Raw genomic sequence first — 18967 nt, 5'->3', positions numbered from 1 at the left:
ACTTTCAATACAGTAGTCAGTAAATGACATGAGATACTCATCAATTTATTGTGAAATAGCTTTGTGTTAGATGATTCTGCCTAACTGTAGGCTAATGTAAGTGATCTGAAGATGTTTAAGCTGGCTAAACTATGATGTTCAGTAGATAATGTGTATCAAACGCATTTTCAAGTTATGATGGGTATGTAACCCCATCATAAGTCAAGGAATATATGTGTTAATAATACAGTATGCATCATGGTTAATTATCTTCTCCTGCCTTTTTAGTAAGAATGATTTGAACCAATAGTAAAGTTATTTCTAGTACCAAATGAAGTTAATGAGAGATCAGGTAGAAATTCTGTACTAAAACATACAAACACAAAGAAAAAGGGATGGAGAGAAACCTGCACTTGACTATTTTTGTCTTTGATTATCTTTACTAAAGATAACCCTTCTTGGGAAAGTACCAAGTTCATTTTTCTCATTTCACTTGGCTTCAGGAAGAGAATCGTAGTAAACACACATTTTCTTCTTCCTCTTTCCCAGAAGCCCCAATAGCTTATTTTAAAGCTAATTCTAGGTTAAGTCCTTTTGATCTCACTGCTATCACTTAGAGAATTATGATGCACTCTTTTAACTCTGGCTAGACTGCATGACCTTAAAAAGAAAAGGTCTGAGATTTATGTTAAATAATTTGAGTTCAATGATAGAAAAACCCTTCTACATGTTATAAAAACAAATACCACCAAAGAAACTCCTTAAGATCTTTGTGGTAGGAAGAAAATAACTGCTCTTCAAATTATGGGGTTGTTCCCATGTTTTGAAAGTTACCATCTTAGCTGATCTCTTAATGAGATGTCTGTGCACTTGGGAGGGAGATTGATAAGAACTGAGGGCTTCTTATCGCTTCATATATCCCTTTTAACAACTTTAGGACCTCTACCTTTGTCTACTGGGTTAACCATTCCTCATCCTTAGGCTGTTCTGAAAATTTCTTTAAGATTTGTCTGCCTGTCTTGGCACAGTGATTATGGCACCAGCCACGTGCACCGAGGGTGGCAGGTTCCAACTCAGCCTGGGTCAGCTAAACAATGACAACTGCAACAATAACAAAAAAATAGCCGGGCGTTGTGGCAGGCCCCTATAGTCCCAGCTACTTGGGAAGCTGAGACAAGAGAATTGCTTAAGACCAACAGTTTGAGGTTGTTGTGAGCTGGGACGCCACAGCACTCTACCGAGGGCAACATAGTGAGACTGTCTAAAAAAAAAGATTTATATGCCTTTTGGAGGAGTGATATAGTATGGGATTCACCTGTTTTTTTTTATTTTATTTTATTCTGCCTTTCTTTTGCTAACACATCCACGTTTTCCCTCTTATGTTCATTTCTTAATCCTTATCTGTAACATTTTGGCTTTTTTCTCTCTGGCTTCCATTTCCAAATATAGAATAGAACATACCTGTCTGAATATTATTATGTAAGTAATGACATCATAATCCTTTAATTACCGACGTGGAAGGATTTTTTTTTTTGTAGGTAGAGGTGAAATGGAATAAATGGAATGGAGATGGAATAGAGATGGAATAAATACAATTATTATACATTTTTAATATAAGCATGAGAAATACGCATGTAATTCAGGTATTGGTTATCTCTAGAAACATAAGGGCAGACACTTTTTTGAACCATGTGCAATTGTAGTGCAAAATTCAGTTCTTTTGTTAGAAGAGTTCCCGCTGTACCTCTTTCAATTCTTTCCAGCCACCAGAAAAACAGACAATATAATACTTTGTGAAAAGGAGCCATGATTACATAAAGAAGATATGTCTAACCTATTTCAGGATGATCTGTAAAGATTTTTTAAAAAAATTCTGAGGAAGAGCAGGTAGAAGAAAGTCAGTTAAGAGAGGAAGAGAAACCTATATCTGGAAGGGGGAAAGACAGGTCCAAACATGTGATTAGAGAAGTGGGCAGGAGCAGATCCTGAAGGATGCTACTTAATGTGGTGGAAGCCATTGGATGGTTTTTAAAGGCCACTGGGAGAAGTTAATTGGGGAGGTGGGGTGAAAGGAGTGGTAGCATAAGATTTATATTTCAGGAAGTTCAGACTATTTCTGAAATCTAGGTGAAAGATAATGAGACCTTGCACTAAGGTAGTAGAAATGGGGACAGAGAAAGAGAGTCCATTGGAGAGATATTTAGGAGATAGAACTGACTGAACTAGGAATGGTGATGATTTTGGGGTGAGAGATGAAACCCAGTATGAACCTCCAATTTTGGGCATGGTGCCATTTACTAAGTCAGGAAAAGAGGGGGAAATCGAAGTTTGTGGATGAAATAGAAAGTCAAAGAAAAATCGGATGTTAACAGTCATCTCTTGGGATCTGTGGGGAATTGATTCCAGAACACCCAATAGACACCAAAATCTGCAGATGCTCAAGTCTTTCATAAAAATAGTACAGTATTTGCATATAACCTACACACATCCTCCCATAGACTTTAAATCATCTCTTGATAATACTAATGCAATGTAAATGCTATATATAATTGTTACATTGTATTTTTAAATCTTGTATTATTTTTACTGTTGTGTTAGTTTTTAATTCTCTCCCCACCCAGATCCATGGTTGGTTGAATCCATAGATGCAGAACCTGTGGATAGAGAGTGGTGAGTATATTTTTGTGTCATGCAGATTTTCTTATTTATAAAAGTAACATACAAGTCTCTTGCCCCCCCCCCCAAAAAAAGGGAAAAAAGAAGTACAAAATCTCCATTTGGAGGTAGCCATCATTAAAATTTCAGTGGCATTTCCCCCAGTTTGTTGTGTCAAAATTGCACATTAAAAAAAATGGTTCTGAATTAAGACTATATACACTGTTTTTTCCACTTTGTAATATATTTTAGATGTCTCCATGTCATTGGATATCCTTTTACATTATTATTTTTTTTTAGAGATGGGGGTCTCACTATGTTGCCCAGACTGGTCTGGAACTTTTGGCCTCAAGGGATCCTCCTGCTTTGGGCTCTCAGAGTGCTGGGATTTCAGTGTGAGCCGCTGCTCCTGATTCCTTTCATATTTTTAATGACTGCGTAATATCTCACTTTGTGGAAGAACTGTAATTTACTCCACCATCTCTATTGTTTAGAGGTTTTGATTGCTTTTGATTGCTTTGACTCTCATTTTTTGAGCAAGTCATGCTTAATGCCACCACGGCGTTAGTCCTCCAGAAGCAGAAATGGTGTTTGAAGAGTAAGATACTCATTAGGGCTGGATCCTTGCGAAGGGAAGAGGGAAAAAGCAGGGATGGGCAAGAGAGAAGATGGACTGTGAGACAGTGGCAGCCTCAACAGACCCCGAAATCTTCAGTCAGGGCCTGTCAGCATTGTCCACATTGGCAGGAAATGACTGGGTTTTTATAACCTCAAGTTACTCACTTACCACATGAGGGCTGATTGGGGAAGGCCATGACCTCAGGCCATTCCTAAATGGGTTGACAGTTGGGGGTGTCTGCTGACCACACTCTTTCAATGCTGGACAGCAAGTCCTTCTATGAAGCAAAGTTTGAGTGGGCATCTCTGTGTCCACAGAAGATACTCATTTTGTGTGTATATCTTTGCTCATGTCCTTGGAATAATTTCTGAGAAGTGGACTTGCTGGGTTAGAGCACAGACATTTTAAAAACTTTTGATATTTATTGCCTAATGACCTTCCAGAAATATTGTACCCCTTTCTCTCACCAACATTTTATTTCATCACTAATGCATAAAAACATGACAATTATAATGTTTTACATTTTTAGTTTTATTTTTTTCAGACAGAGTCTCACTCAGTCACCCTGGGATTGAGGACTGTGGCATCATAGCTTACAGCAATCTCAAATTTTGGGGTTCAAGAGATCCTCTTGATTCAGCCTCCCAAGTAGCTGGGACTATAGGCACCAGCCACAATGCCTGACTAGTTCTTTTTTTTTTTAAAAATGGGGTCTCCTTCTTATTCAGGCTGGTCTCAAACTCTTAAACTCAGGTGATCCATCCACTTTGGCCTCCCAGAGCTAGGATTATGGGAGTGAGCCACTGTGCTTGGCCTGTTTTACATTTTTAAATATTGAAGGTTACCTCAAATGCTTTTGGAAAACACAAAATTTTGATGTTTTCATTGTGAATTTCATTTCCAACTCCTAAGGCAGGTGCTTTACATATCTTTATGCAGCTGTATAAATCTTTTCAGAAGGATAAAACACTCTAATGACTGATATTAAAAGGCAAAGAATTGAATTTGATTCTTTTGAGTTGCAAAAACTTACAATATTAAAGAGACTAGCAATGGCTGGTGTCTGAACCAACTTGAAATGGAATTCACAACCCCCTTCAGGCCTTTTCATGTAAGTATTTGAATACATGAAATCTCCATTTATTAGGAAAATTTTGACACACAACTGTTAGAGCTACAAAGGGATATAACCACATTTATTGAGTACCTACTCCATGCTAAGCAATGCCCTGGGCTTTTACATCTACCCTCATATTTAATTCTTACAACAATGCTTTGAAGTAGTTATTACCACCACATTTTTCAGATGAATAAATCAAAAGTCAGAGATTGTGGTAACTTGGAAACCTAAGTGGTTCAGATTCACAAGCCTGTGCACTTCTGAACACATTGAGCCGCTGCCCTCAAAGCTATATATATATGGCAAGTCACATAGGAGCAGTTTAAACAGTATAATTAAATGTCTGTTCTACTGGACTGGGAATACACACGATTCAGTCGGGAGAATTTTTTAAGTTTTTGTATCACTTCTAACATCTAGCAGTTTACACCAATGGCAAAGGTATTCACTAAATATTTAACATGTGGTTTTTGAATTCCCAGTTTACTTTCATTATTCTATGCTATTCTTGGGTTTGGTCTGATCAGAGTGTAGCCAGGAGGCATAGTGATGGTCCAGTCAATGGCCTCCACTTCAGCAGAAAAAAAATGGTATTCTTGAAGCTTGTCAGCTTTTCTAAACAGACCCAATGATTACAGACAGTGCCACTTAATGAAGGGTGGAATGAAACTAAACCTAACAAATAAAAACCGTTACCCCAGTCCTGAAGCACATGGGTTATAGTCTTTATTCAGAAGAACAACTAGGTTCTAATCTAGCCTTTCAGATCTAACTTCCAGGGGGCAGGAAATATAGAGGAAAGAGAAATATGTTGCAGACACCACAAAGAAGCTGTAAGACAAATCCAGAAAGCACCCTGGTTTCTTCAGCAAGACGTCCTTCCAGAAAAGGAGGGAGAGGGGAAAATAAGGAGTCTCTTGTAGGGTAAAAAAGATGTAGTCAAGGGCAGTGCCTATGGGTCAAAGGAGTAGGGGGCCGGCCCCATATGCCAGAGGTGGCGGATTCAAAACCAACCCCAGCAAAAAAAAAAAAAAAAAAAAAAAAGATGTAATCAAATGCAGTGGGTGCCATTGATTGGATCCTGGTCTGAGTCAGCTGTAGAAGATATTTTGGGGTCAGGTGGGAAAATTTAGTCTGGATTGGGTATGACTTGATAATTATTGTTAGCTTTAGTTAGATGGGAAAATGGTATGGTTACCCTTTTAAAAATGAGATGTATATTGTAACATTTGGGACTGAAATACAATATTTATCTTTACTTCGAAACTCTCCAGCAGAAGAGACGAAGTAAATAAGGCAAAAAGTAAACAACTGAAAAAAACAATAAAATAAAAAAGTAAACATTTGATAAATATAGGCACTGGTGTCTCTGCTCTATGTCTGACGTTTTTCTTCACAAAAAATAAACAACCAACCAGAAAAATAAATAAGAAACAAGGAGTTGCTTCCTTTGTAGAGATTAAGAACCGGTCTTTATCTTCCTCCTGAGGTGAAGTCACCAACCAGGAGCTTGGAACCAGGTTCCAGGGACTTGAGAGAGGAGCAGGTTCCTTTCCAAAGACCTGATTTGGCTGCCATGTGAAAAGGACACGCGGCGGGCAACCCGTTTGCCTCCCGCGCTCTGGCCCTGCTCACCTACCAGGGACTACCACGGATACGAACAGCCTGTCAACTCGCTGCCCCCTGTGTATCCAAACCACGGAGGGTGGGGGTTTGGCCGGCCGGTGTGAAGGCCTCGAATGGCCTGAACTGGGCTCAGCTGGCCGCAGGCGGAGCCCCGCAAGGTTGCTGTCCCGCTTATGGGCACCCTTTGCGGAGGGCCCGGGATTCAGTGGCAAGAACCTTCCACCTCACCCACCTGGCAGCGGGCGGAGCGGGGCCGGCCCGGGCTGGGACAAACCGGCTGCACGTGCCGAGGCCACTACCCACACCTGCCATCAGGAGGGCCGGGGCGGCCGCAGGCGCGCGGAGCCCGGGGGTGGGGACAGCGCACGCCGGGCAGCGGGGTCCGGCTGCAGGTGAGGGCCAAAGGGCCGGGCGGGCCCCAGTGAAGAAGTTTCTTGGCCTGGAAAGGTGCAATTGTGTGCAGCTATTCCTGGTATGTCCCGCGGGCTCGGCGGCTGCGAGCCGAGAGGGCGCCCGGGAGCGGGAAGGCGGCCAGGCGGGCGGAGGCGGGGAGGATGCGGGCGCGGGGGCGCATCTCCTCCGGCGGTGCAGGGGCCGGAGGGCGGAGCGGGAACGTGGCCGGGTCTCCCCCCCACCCCACCCCCAGCGGACTGTGGCATCTCCCGGCCCAGACAGCGCGACCGCAGAGGGTGGGGGCGGGGTGGGGGCGGACGGAAGTGGGGACTCCGCCGGCCCGGGGGAGGCGGCGGGTGGGCTGGGGCGGGGCCACTGCGGAGAGGACGCGGCGGCTCAGCGACTTTTGAAGTTCAAATTGCAGTCAGGGCTGGTTCTTCGCGCTGCCTCTCTTCGCTCCCTTCACCTCGCGCCCCTGCAGGGCTGCCCGGGTCCCCGCCTTCCTTGGGTCGCCTTCGGGAGTTTAGAAAAAGCAACGTCTTCAAGTTTTGAAGGGCTGAAACCTTAGCAAACTGCAGAGCACAACAAAAGGAAAGAGAGCTCGGGCGTCTCGCAGGCGGAGCGGAGGCCCGGGTGGCGCGGCCCGTGTCCCCTCCCCGCCAGCCGGACCCCGACGCGTGGGGACACCCCTGCCCCTCTTGCGCTCAGCCGCTGAGTCTCTCTCCCTCTCTTGCCCTAGTCATGGAAGGGGTGGAGGAGGCGGAGGCCGACTGCTCCTTAGCGTTCGCCGAGGCTCGGAGATGGGTGGAGGTGAGTGCCTTTCACTGGTTTCTGTTCCGCTCGAGTTTGCTAGCCCGGGCCGGTGTGGTGAGGTGACAGCGGCCCCCGCCACCCGGCGCTTTAGCCTCCGCGCTAGCAGCCGTCTACCTGGCGCAGAGAAACTGATTTGTGTGCGCGGTTGGGGGGACTTTGCAAGTTCTGCTGCTCTTGCATCCTAACGTCGGCTTAACTTTGCAGCGCCTGCCGCGCGACGGTCTCGCTGGTGTCCCCGAGCTCCTCTGCCGGGGCCAAGGTGAGCGCTGGCTGCTCTGTGCGGGACGAGCATCCCCGAGGACCAGCCCAGGTGGGCTCCGGCTCTCCCGGGACGTCTGTCTTCCCCGCACAGCTCAGAGCGCGCAGTGCCCTCGGGTCAGGGGTCTCCGGTGCACTTCTGGGGTGGCTCGACGTGGGGGTGCCCGAACTTGACCGAGAGGCGGGCGTGTTTCGTGTGTGTTGGGCGGGGCGGCGGGGACGGGTGGGTCGGAGGGTGGGACCGTAGACCCTAATGCGCACCTGGAAAGATGGCAGACGAGCCGGGTGGTGGTGGTGAGGGCGGGCCTCTAATTCATTTTCGGCGTTGATGGGACTAAGATACCCTGGAGCCACGTACTGAAGGGTTTTTACTTCCCAGCTGCGCCTCCCTGGCCAGATCGTCCCTTCCCCTCTCTTCTTTCCCGGGAAAAGGTGGAGGTCTCTTGTCAGTGCCTTGAGGCCCCGTCCATCTGTAGGGAAGGTTAACAGCAGGATTTCCAGCCCGCATCCTATTGGATGAAAAAGATGACTTTTAAAACGAAGCTAAAAAGGGTCTTCCAAACAGATGCGGATCAGAAACAACTGCTTTTTAAAGAAATTGTTGCATGCACCAGCCTTGGAGTCATTTAGGAATTATTGATGCCACGTGCTGGTTTATTCAACGTATTTAAACTTTCAAATTAGGCTTGAGATTATTCTACTGGAAAACAACATATTCAAGTACTCAAAAACAAATGGTATTTTAAAATAATTCATTTTTCTTTAAAGAAAAACATGTATGCATGTGGAAAAAATGAAGAGGATAAACTGTAAATGTAACATTTCTTACAGCAAATAAAAGAATGTGTAATGTGAGTAACATCCACCTTACAGTAGGAAGGTGTAAGACATTATCTTTCGGTGTCTTTTTGAGTTGGAATTTTGAGATAGTCTGAAGGTGATTTAGAAAGGTGTGAGGAGGTTGAGGGAATAAACAACCATATTTTGAAATGAGAGTGGAAAAATTCCAGCAATGTAGTTAACTTCCCACATTCATAAACTTTGAAAATTCAAGGCTTGCAAACTGTAATTTTCCATTAGCAGTGTTTGTTCTGCATAATTTTAGAAAACAAATTCAATGTGCCTTGTGCTTCAGCGTGAGGGAGGGAGGGAGGGCGGAGAAGGGAAGAAATGGGACAATTTTTGGTCACACACAGCTCCCCTGTGGACTTTGCATCTGCGTGCTTTGGGTTTGCCTCAGGAAATTTGTGACTATGGAGGGTTCCACGCCCTTCTCTGTTTTTAGTTGTGCAGAGTTTTGAAATCTAAGATTTCTTATTTTGTCCCAGCTTCCTCATAGTTTTGTAGGGTTTCTTTGAGAAGTTGGTATGTGATGCAGTGTTGTGATAGAAGCCCTGGCCAGTGTGCTCATCTTCCAATCCCATCCCAACCTGTCTACCCACAGGTGTTTATCAGCAGTGATTTGGCTACATAATGCGTTTTGTTCATTAGCAGAAAGCTGAATCTTTCTAAAGGCATTGTCTACTTTTAATATAGTTAATGAAATTAATATTTGGCCTTTTTTTTTCTCATGCCACTCACAGCAAAGCACTAAGTTTGCCTTCATTGAAGGCATAGGAATGATTTACCTATTCACAGTAGGCTTTGGAATACTCTGGGCATTCTCAGTATGTTGACTGTTAGGTTTGTTCTATTTCTCCGGTTAGTGTCCACATTTATCTCTCTGGTTGGCTTTGTCATAACCACAAAAGCATATTTTAAAATGTTGTTCTTGCCAAAAGAAGCAGAGTGATGACTCTCTCACAGGCACAACCTCTATAATTCTAAGAACCCCTAATTTGGACTTAAAATGTTGATTTCAGTGTGTACTTTATAAAATATTCTTTCTTCAGCTTGCTAATATTCTTGCTCCATTTTTGTCCTTTCTCTCTCCTTTACATATAATTGAAACACAAGTGGGCTATATATGTATATGTATTACATATATACATATGTATTATAATATAGTACTTCATGTGTTTTTTTTTTTTTTTTCTTGTAGTTTTTGGCTGGGGCTGGAAACCAACCACCTCTGGCATATGGGGCCGGTGCCCTACTCCTTTGAGCCACAGGTGCCGCCTACTTTGTGTGTTTTATGTATAATCTAATGTGCTGCCTTTATTCTCAACTCCAGCTTTAAATATTCCAAGGTCAAGAAACTCCAGTAACCTAGTAAAACTTCGAATGATGAAAGACTCCATGTCAGTATGCCCTTGCCATTCTCTTTTCATCTGTAATTTTAAATTGCTACTATGTTGTTCTTATAACCAAAGTTAAAGTATTTAAAAGTTTTTTTTGGAGTGAGGGAGAAAGAGCGAGGTGAGGAGTAATGGCTGTTACTCAGCCAACATTTATCATTTTATGAGTCCTGTTTTTATGCATTTCAAATTGTCCTTACATACTCGAGTGTATTTACTAAACTGGTTTATCTACTCAGGGCCTAATTTTGCGATCCAAAACAAATTTAGGAATGCTACCCTTTAGGATACCTCAACATAATGCTATTGGACTGTTATGTGGTTGGAAATGCTGTTTGGAATATTAAGCACATAGCACGGCTGGTTTGTGATTAGATGTTGATTTAAGACCAAGTAATGTAATTGAAAGCAAAGACAAGCAAGGTCATGGAGTGGGTGATAAAGTGGTAGAAAATAGAGCCTGGACTCTCTAATTTCAATTCTCTGCTTCAATACTTTTTAATTTTCTATACCCACTAGTTGGCTCTCTTTGTTTTGGGGCATCGAGAAATCTTGTAGTAAACAGACAAAATACTGATGAGATTGGAAACTGGATTTGCAGCATTGTGTTGGTTGGTCTCAGTTTCTAGTCTGTGAGTTAATATTACTATCTAAGTTGAGGTTTAAATACAACAGCAATTTTTAGGTCTGGAGCAGAACAGGCTAACTTCATTTACCACCTTCCTGCTCACCCAACCTTCCTGTTATCTCTGGGTTTGATTCTTTCAGTCTTCTTGTCACCTTGTAAGAGATGCTAGCTTGAGCTCATTGCCAAGTCTGGCACTAGAATGTGAGTCTTTCTCCACTTAATTGTAATTGGTCTGTTTCTCTACCTCCCCTGATCTGTCTGCTGGTCACCACCTTTTAACATACTTTGTTTGCTTTTGGTACTAAGTGTTTTTAAGAATTGCACTCTGTGAGTTTCTCATTGATCCTAGCAAAATCCTTCTAAATGATTTCCCCATTTCTCTGTAAACTGCATCCCTTCTGCTCATGGTTGCTAACCTTTAGTCCAGTCTGAAGGAGTTTGCCTGGGGTACATGAATTCTCAGTGCATACTGGCATTGTGGACTGAATAAATGAAAGTCTCATGGATTTGTACTATTGTTTTTCAAATGTATGTAAAGTGACAAAAACATTCATTTGAAAATGTTAATGGATTCATGGAAGCATTTTTGGTAATTTCAGTCAACAGATATTAAACTTGAAAACATTATGTTGGTGAATATTTGTTTAAAAATTGTAGTATTGAAAAGCAGTTCTTAAACCTAGCATTTTCAGTCCAAATCATTCTTTCAGAGTCTAAACCTGATTTTGTTCCTTGTTTTCTGGGGGAGTCATGAAAAGATTTAAATAATCTTTATGAACTATTCATGGCCCTTTACAATCTGGTTCCTGCCTGGGTATCCATCTTTATTTTTTGTCTTTTTCTCCATAACTACTTGTATAGTTGCCAGATAGTGGGAGATGAAGAGCACAATTCTGGAATCAAATTGTTGTTCAAGTCCTGGCTTTTCTACTTAAATCCTGTACTGCCATGGTAGTTGTGCTGGTTACATGAGAGGCTGACTGTCTAGCACTCAGCACTCCTGGATCCATTGCTATTTCCTCACAGGCAGGATGCGGGTTTCCTCACCTCCATGCTTTTCTGTATGGCAGTGGTTTTCAACCTTTTTATCTCACGGCACACTTGAGCTATAGTTAAACTTCTATGCACGGCACACTTAAATTAAGTTGATCAAAAAAAGGAGCACTTACTGTGCTTTGAACTTCTTTCAAAAATAATATTCTTTAAAATTTTTAATTTTTGTGGTACATCTAAGGTGGTGCTATGTATGGCACACCAGTTGAAAACCACTGATGTGTAGAACACCCGTTACTCCTCAGTTGGTGAATAGCCCTTCATTCATTCTTCCATCCTTGGGCGAAAATCAGCCTCTAGATGAAGCCTTTTCTGAACTGCCAAACCTGCCCCCGCTCCTTCCTTTCTCTCATGTATTACTTACTCTTTTTGCCCTCTGAGTATAATTCTATTTGTTTTTTTCCAGAGTAGACTAGGAGTTAACTGAGGGCAGGAATAGTACCTTCTGCTTGAGTGTTTGGCATGACAACTGACTAATGCTTACGGAATAAAAATACAACCTTAAGGTTACAGCCTTAACAAAATAGGATTTAAAGGACCAGAACCCATGTATTCTCCCAACAGAAACTAAGGTTTCCCCAGTTGTTTGGTTGGGACCCGCTATAGGCTGTGTCTTCCTCTGGGTGCCAACGTGTGCTTGCCCGTGTCCTCGGCATTTCCTCTTCTGCTTCAGCCCTGTTCCTAAGTCACATCACTCTGCTGCTGCCTTCTATTTGATGATTTCTGTCATGGGGACTTGACTTAATCATTCAAAAAATACCTACTGTGTGCTAGGCACTTGTTGGGTTTATGGAGTCAATCCCCAAATTCTTAGCCACTTACCTGGACCTTCAAAGAGAGGCATCCCCTCTCAGGAGCAGATGTGCAGACAAACCCAGCGGTGCAGTTGGATAATTGCTATGATGGACACTTACACAGTGTGTAGTGACAGCACTGGGGAGGCAGCCTGAGTCTGCCTGGTAAGTTGGGGTAAGCATCTGAGCCGAGACTGCTGGGGCTAACATGTTGGCCCCACTAGGCTGGAGCACTTTTGCTTTTTAGCTTATTGTGAGATCTTGAAGTTGCATACAGCACAGCCTTCAGGATTGCTCAGAGTAGCTTATTCTTACTGATGTTATGTTTACTTGCAGTGAAATGCACTAATTTTAAGGGTACAGCTGCAGGAGTCTTGTCGCATGTATATACCCATGCAGATAGCACCTCGGTCAACATATAGAACATTTTTATTACTCAAGAAAGGTCCTTTGCAGAAGGGCACATCAATCTTTGCCCCTCTGATAAGCACTCTCCCAGTATGAGCACCATAGATTTCCCAGAGTGGTTTTGAATAGCCAAGAAATATCTCAATGCTTGCTTTTTTCTCCCATTTTTCCCCCTTTATGTGGCATTTTGCTGTTTCTTGAATATAATATCTTTATGTGGCAAATAAGAAAGGACCATGGAAACGGGAGGAGTGGCAAGAGATGAAAGGATTCATAAAATGCTCTTGGGAAGGAATTGATTCACACGAATAGGAGCCAGGGCAGGGATGGCATTAAAATAGCCTGACTGCAGGAAGTGTAAACAGGAACAGGGAGGGTTCCAGCACAGTGCCTGTCATTCTGGACCCTCCCAATGTACTGACTGATGCTCTGAGAGCTGGAAATGGATCTCCTTCAGAAAGTGGGGGAAAATACAAAGAACTTGTACCTTTAATGAGAAAGTGTCATTGCTTTTTGGCCTTCGGGGTAAGATCAAGTGTAAAACAGAGTGCCCCTGAAACAGGGTAGAGAAGCGAACACACAGGCTCAAAAACAATGACTGATGTTATGATTCTTGATATACACCAGCAAGTTATCCGCTAAAAGCTTTGTGCCAATGTGAAGTCATGAGCAGGGGTTAAGGGCACCAGCTTCTCTATTCTGCCCGGAATTGGAAGTTGCTGCTTGCATGTTCTCTGTAAATTAGATGAAAGATATGCCTGTTGGTTCTACCTTGTATCAGATTATTAGCAATATTAAACATTCGTGTAACAGATAACTCATTAGGCTATCTGAAATGAGGAAGGATAAATGAGAAGTGAAGAGTTCTGTCCCCTCTAAGTGAAGTTACAATGAACCATCGCCAGGAAACCTTCAACACTAGGTGTTTCTTCAGCCATTTCTAAAACATTTCTCAAGTCTAGGCTGAGAGAGGAACACTGTCCCCAGTGTCTGGCAGGGAGTGTGGAGTGTGCCGATGCCGTCAGTCTGCTCTGCTTCTTGTCCTTCTGCACAGGGCTCTGGCTTTCTCTCTGGACACTGAGTGCTTTGGGTAGTCAGGGACTGCTGATGAGTCTAACTGCTCCTTTCACCTCCCACCCTTCCTTTAAAAACTGCTTCTTGGCCCACGTGGTGGCTCACACTTGTAATTCCAGCACTTTGGGAGGCTGAGGCAGGAGGATTGCTTGAGGCCAGGAGTTCAAGACTCCACTGAACAATGTAGCAAGACCCTGTCTCTAGAAAAAAATTAAAGAAAAAATAGCTGGGAGTGCCTATAGTCCCAGCTACTCAGAAGGCTGAGGCAGGCGGGTCACTTAAGCCCAGGTGTTGTTGTGAACTATGATGATGCTGTTACACTCTAGTGGGGGCAGCAGAGTAAGACCTTGTCTCATAACAACAAAAAAAAACTACTTCTTAACATAAGAGCATTTGAACTATAGAAGACCACTAGCTTTGTAAATGCTCAGAAATGTTAAGAAAAACAAAGAAATGTTAAGCAGCATCAAAACAATTCTCTCAGCCCTTTTAGTTTGGAGAATATGATCTTCATAGGTAAACTGTTTCTTCCAGTTGCCGTCTGCTGATTGAGTTGTTTATGCTGTTCTTGTGCCCTGTGGTTCCTGCCATAACGTTCTCAAATGCTTGTCGAATGAATGAATGTTTTGTGTCCAATCAAAAGGTTGGCTTCTTTAATTGATGTTGGCTCATCTCTTAAGGCTGTTAATTATAACAAATGTATTTGAGCCCAAGGAAATGATAAATTATGTTCACCTCTATTTAACTCTTCAGTTTCAGAAGATAATTATTGGGTGTGTTTTTTAAAAATACGTTTGATGTACTCAAAGCTCTTAAGGATAATAGCTGTCATGTATGCACAACTTTGAAATGGAGTTAACACACTCAGTCTGCTACTTTGCTTGGAGAGATGGGCATTAGCAAGCCCTACAGATGAATAGCCTGTAAATAGCCTTTCCAAAGATTATAAAATATCCCTAATAGGATGCTCGAAGACCAGTTTTAATTTTAGGCATAGAATGCTCAGTTTGATACTTAAGTGCATTTTGCGGTGGTGTTGGTATCCAGCACTAGACGTTATGTCTGTTTTCAAGCACAACGGTGATTGTCATGGAGGAAAGGTTAGAAATTATGTATGGATTCAGACGGCAGAACTGGCACTGATGGGTCTCAATAAGACTTTGGACTCAGTATTTTGAAGACCCTTTAATGAATAAGGACCATTCTCCACCAGGATAAGTAGTGAGTGAAGGTTTTAGAAGAGAAGGTGAATCACTGACAGAGCAGCTAGGATGTCTGGGTTTCTGCTCTGTGTGAGACATGTGGCAAAGGCATGATCCTGGCACACCCTAATAATGAAGGACTATTATTACCTGAGGGTTTGTTTTTTAGATAAGGGAAGAGAGGGGTGAGAGGTTAAATACTTTGCTCAAGGAAACACTGGGATAGTAAGTGGTAGTTGGGGATGTAAACACAGGCAATTTGACTCCACAGCCTGCCTCCTCCTCCTCTTCCCCCCTCCCCTTTTGAACAGAGTCTCACTCTGTTGTCTTGCCTAGAGTGCTGTGGTTTCATCATAGCTCTCAGCAACCTCACTCTCCTGGTCTCAAGAAATCCTCCTTCCTTAGCCTCCTCTGTAGGTGGGACAATAGGTGCCCGCCATGTCATCCAGCCAATTTTTCTGTTTTTAGGAGAGACTGGATCTTGCTTTTGCTTAGGCTGGTCTTGGACTCCTGAGCTCAAGTGAGCCTCCTCCCTCAGCCTCCCAGAATGCTAGGATAAGAGCCATGAGCCACTGTGCCCAGCCTCAACCTGCCTTTTATTTATTTATTTTTTAATTTCAGGTTAATATGGGGGCACCTACGATTAGGTTACGTAGTTTGCTTTTGTAAGGTTAAAGTCTGAGTTGTAATTGTGTCCTTTACCCAAGAAGTATGCAGTAGACTGTGCAATACACCCTTGGTGGGAATGCCTTCTTAATCACTGTTCCTTACTGCCAGAGTGACACTGGCCAGTTAATTGTGGTGGAGAATTTCAGAATCTGGAAGAGAATGGGCTCTCAGGCTGAATTCCATCTAAAGCTGTAAGATTAATTACTTTTCTTTTTCTGTGTATGACAAGTCCTATCCAAGTCCTACTCACCAGCACAGGTTCTTTCTTGTGATGTTAGTGCCTGGGAGGTGCGTGATGATCAAATATTATATAAGTCACAGAATTGCTGATAGGCATTTCTTAAGCCTTTGTAGACTTTAGATTTACATTCTTGAATATATCTTATAGAATTGATTAGTGCTCCATAAACCATTCAAAGTATTATAAAAGAATTTTTTTGTTGTTGTTGAAACAGAGTTTCACATTGTTACCTTTAGTAGAGTGGTATCATAGCTCACAGAAACCTCAAACTCTTGGGCCCAAACGATTCTCTTGCCTCAGCCTCCCAAGTAGCTGGGACTACAGGCAACCGCCACAGTGCCTGGCTATTTTTAGAGATGAGGTTTCACTCTGGCTCAGGTTGGTCTTGAACCTGTGAGCTCAGGCAATCCACATTTTATATGATAACATTGAGTTATACTTTGAGCTAGAGTAGGAGATAGATTATATCTAAGTAGTTTCTTCTACAAGACAACTTATAAAAGTATGCACACCAAACATTGTAGACTGTTCCTGTACAGTGCTTCAAAGTATGTCATGTTTTTGTGGAGGAAACTTTCTGATGTCTTTCGACTTGTATGTACTGAAGCTGAGATCATGATCAAAGATTTTTGCCTTCTTAACTAGATCGAAATTGGATTTATATGTGCAAACAGGGAAAGAATTATCTGAATGACCTTGTTATACCACTATTTCATAATATTTAAAGGAAGGGAGGCCATTGCCAACCTCATTATAAACTTTCATTCTGAAATTCCTCATTCTATCCAAAGAAGGGGAAAATAAGCAAACGTATTGCCTTTGCCTCTTGAGCATCGTTGAACCAATTTGGAATTTACTCCATTCTCTGAAGAAAATATTACCAGTCTATCATAGGCGTTGGGCAGACTTGGTGATGACTTCCCTCTCAAGACATTACCCTCATTGCCCTCTGGGTGTTCCTCCTATTTCCTTTGATTATTTTTAAATTTTCTTTCTTGAATCCTAATTATTCAATCAGTAGAGTGTCCAAGGGCTCACCTTCCCATGTTGTCTTTTCTTTGTGTATGCTCTGTCTTGAGCAGATGTTATCAAGTCCATAGCTTCATCTATCTTCTCTATGCTGAGGCTTCCGTGTTTTCTTCTTATTCAAATCTCAGCTTAAACTATACCTCCTAGTTCCCACCCCTCTGCCTTCCCTGTCACTCCATACTCAGATTTCTTGCCCCAGTCTCATTTGCCTTTGCATTTTATATATAAATGCATTTATACATGCTGTGCCAAAAAAAAAAAAATGCACACGTTTTTAAGAAAGGAAAAAACTGTATTAAAATTGCAGTACTCAACATATACTGATGATTTTTGTTACCTTGCATATATCTTGCACCTCTTATAATTGCTGAAGTTAAACATGACTCGAGTATTACAATTTTCATACAGCTTTCTCATTTTTTTTAAATGTGTATGTAATTTTTTAGCACCGTGTGTGTGTTTGGCTGTTAGTAGCACTAGAATATAAGTTTCTTGTATGCAGTAACTTATTTTCAAGCTTCAGTTGATGCTAGGTATTTAACAGGCACTTAATATTTGTTGGATAAATCAGTAGATAAACGAACAAATGTCTTTTAATTCTTTAAAAATCTTTTTACCCCTGTGTTATGACTTACTGGTGACGTGTCACTCAATATGAGAAACTGGTTTTGTTTGAGATTTTTTTTTTTTTTAAATTTAGTTCTAGATCTAGGTGAGCAAATTCAACATAATTTTTTTAAAAATCAAGTTTTAGGGAGAGAAATTAACTTTGTTTAACCGAATCTAAAGATGCCCTAAAGTAAGCAAGTATGATACGATAAATGCCCAAGAAAATTTGAATGTAAGTCTTTCTAGCTGAATATCCTGTGCTAGGGATATATTATCATGAAACATTGGGTTATTATTCATGAAAAAAAAACACCTCACAACTTACTGAGTTGTATCCTGCAATTTGAGCATGGTCTGTACTCAGTGCTATTTGGAGACAGACAAGTAGAAAAAAATTTAGCCTGTTTGGAAATAAAAGATTTGAGAATAGGAAAGTTTCTACCTTCTCCAACTCAAGCATCAGAGGTGCATCTCATGCTTTCAGTGTGCTGCACCTTACACTAATTTTTTCAGGATTCATTTTGAAATAGCACATAAAACTGAAGAGGGGGAAGCTTTGGCAAAACTCTGTTAGGAAATGAAGGGAAAAGAGAAACCAAAGCTCTGGTCTGTTTTGCTGCAAACTGACATTCTCTTAACTTTTTAAAAAATGGTTATTCCTAGTTACAAGAACTAAATGATTTTTTTATTGTACTTTTTTTTTTAATGGAGGAGAAAACATTTCCAACACCATGCAGCTAATATTGGTAGAACCAGTATCTGAAATTACATTTATCAGTAATAGAAAAACTCAAGTTCTGAACCATTGCATTTTTTGTTTGTTTTTTTGAGACAGAGTCTCACTTTGTCAACTTGGGTAGCATGCCATTAAGTCATAGATCACAGCAGCCTTCCTGGGCTCAAGATCCTTCCTGTCTCAGCCTCCTGATCAGCTGGGACTATAGGCACCTGCCACAGTGGCTGGCTATTTTTTAGAGACAAGGTCTCGCTCTTGCTCAGGCCGGTCTCAATCTCCTGAGCTCAGGCTTTCCACCCTCCTCAGCCTCCCAGAGTGCTAGGATTTCAAGCGTGAGCCACCGCGCCCGGCCAGCCACTGCATTTGTCTGCCTCTGTTTCTCTCCCTGTCTTATAACCCTACTTGCTATCTTGGCACATACACACTGTTGTACTATTGGCTGTTCCATGTATATTCCTCCTCTGTCTCACTGGTTTTCTCGATTCCCAATTGGAGCTAAACTTAAAAGCCTGGAAAAATCAGAATTAATAGGGCATGTAGTGTAAATTCATGCTAAAGTGTAAGTAGATGCTCCTATGTAACTTCTTAATGTTGTGATGGTCGGGGCTAAGAGATTGTGTGTGTGTGTGTGGGGGGGGGGGAGCGAACAGTAGCACAGTCGCTGTCCTGGTACCTTCTGAAACTGGCCTGATAGGGAGGGGACAGGCACAGGGTGGCACAGGCATAAATGTGAATGTGTTGGACAGCAAATGTGCAGCAAGTCTGAGGTTGGGAAAAGCATTTGAGGCCACTGGAGAAGGTCCTCCTTGGTCTGAGGTCCCTTA

At 42.2% G+C, this 18967-nt stretch overlaps 1 protein-coding gene across 4 annotated transcripts in view; it reads left to right on the top strand.

Annotated features, from left to right (window-relative positions):
* Positions 1-6958: 6958 nt before the first annotated feature.
* LMO7 (LIM domain 7) overlaps positions 6959-18967 on the top strand; it is a 207164-nt gene continuing 195155 nt past the window's right edge. For 2 of the 4 annotated variants that reach the window (XM_053564148.1, XM_053564149.1), the window contains exon 1: positions 6982-7202. In XM_053564148.1, coding sequence (XP_053420123.1) covers positions 7134-7202 — 69 coding nt within the window. In that variant the 5' untranslated portion in view covers positions 6982-7133. Of the gene's footprint in view, positions 7203-18967 lie in introns of all 4 variants that reach the window. The other 2 variants (XM_053564144.1, XM_053564146.1) reach the window with 2 other exon arrangements.

This window comes from Nycticebus coucang, chromosome 15 (assembly GCF_027406575.1).
Source record: "Nycticebus coucang isolate mNycCou1 chromosome 15, mNycCou1.pri, whole genome shotgun sequence".
Taxonomy (NCBI): domain Eukaryota; kingdom Metazoa; phylum Chordata; class Mammalia; order Primates; family Lorisidae; genus Nycticebus; species Nycticebus coucang.
The sequence above is the reverse complement of the archived record's forward strand: the minus strand, read 5'-3'. Positions and strand labels throughout refer to the sequence as shown.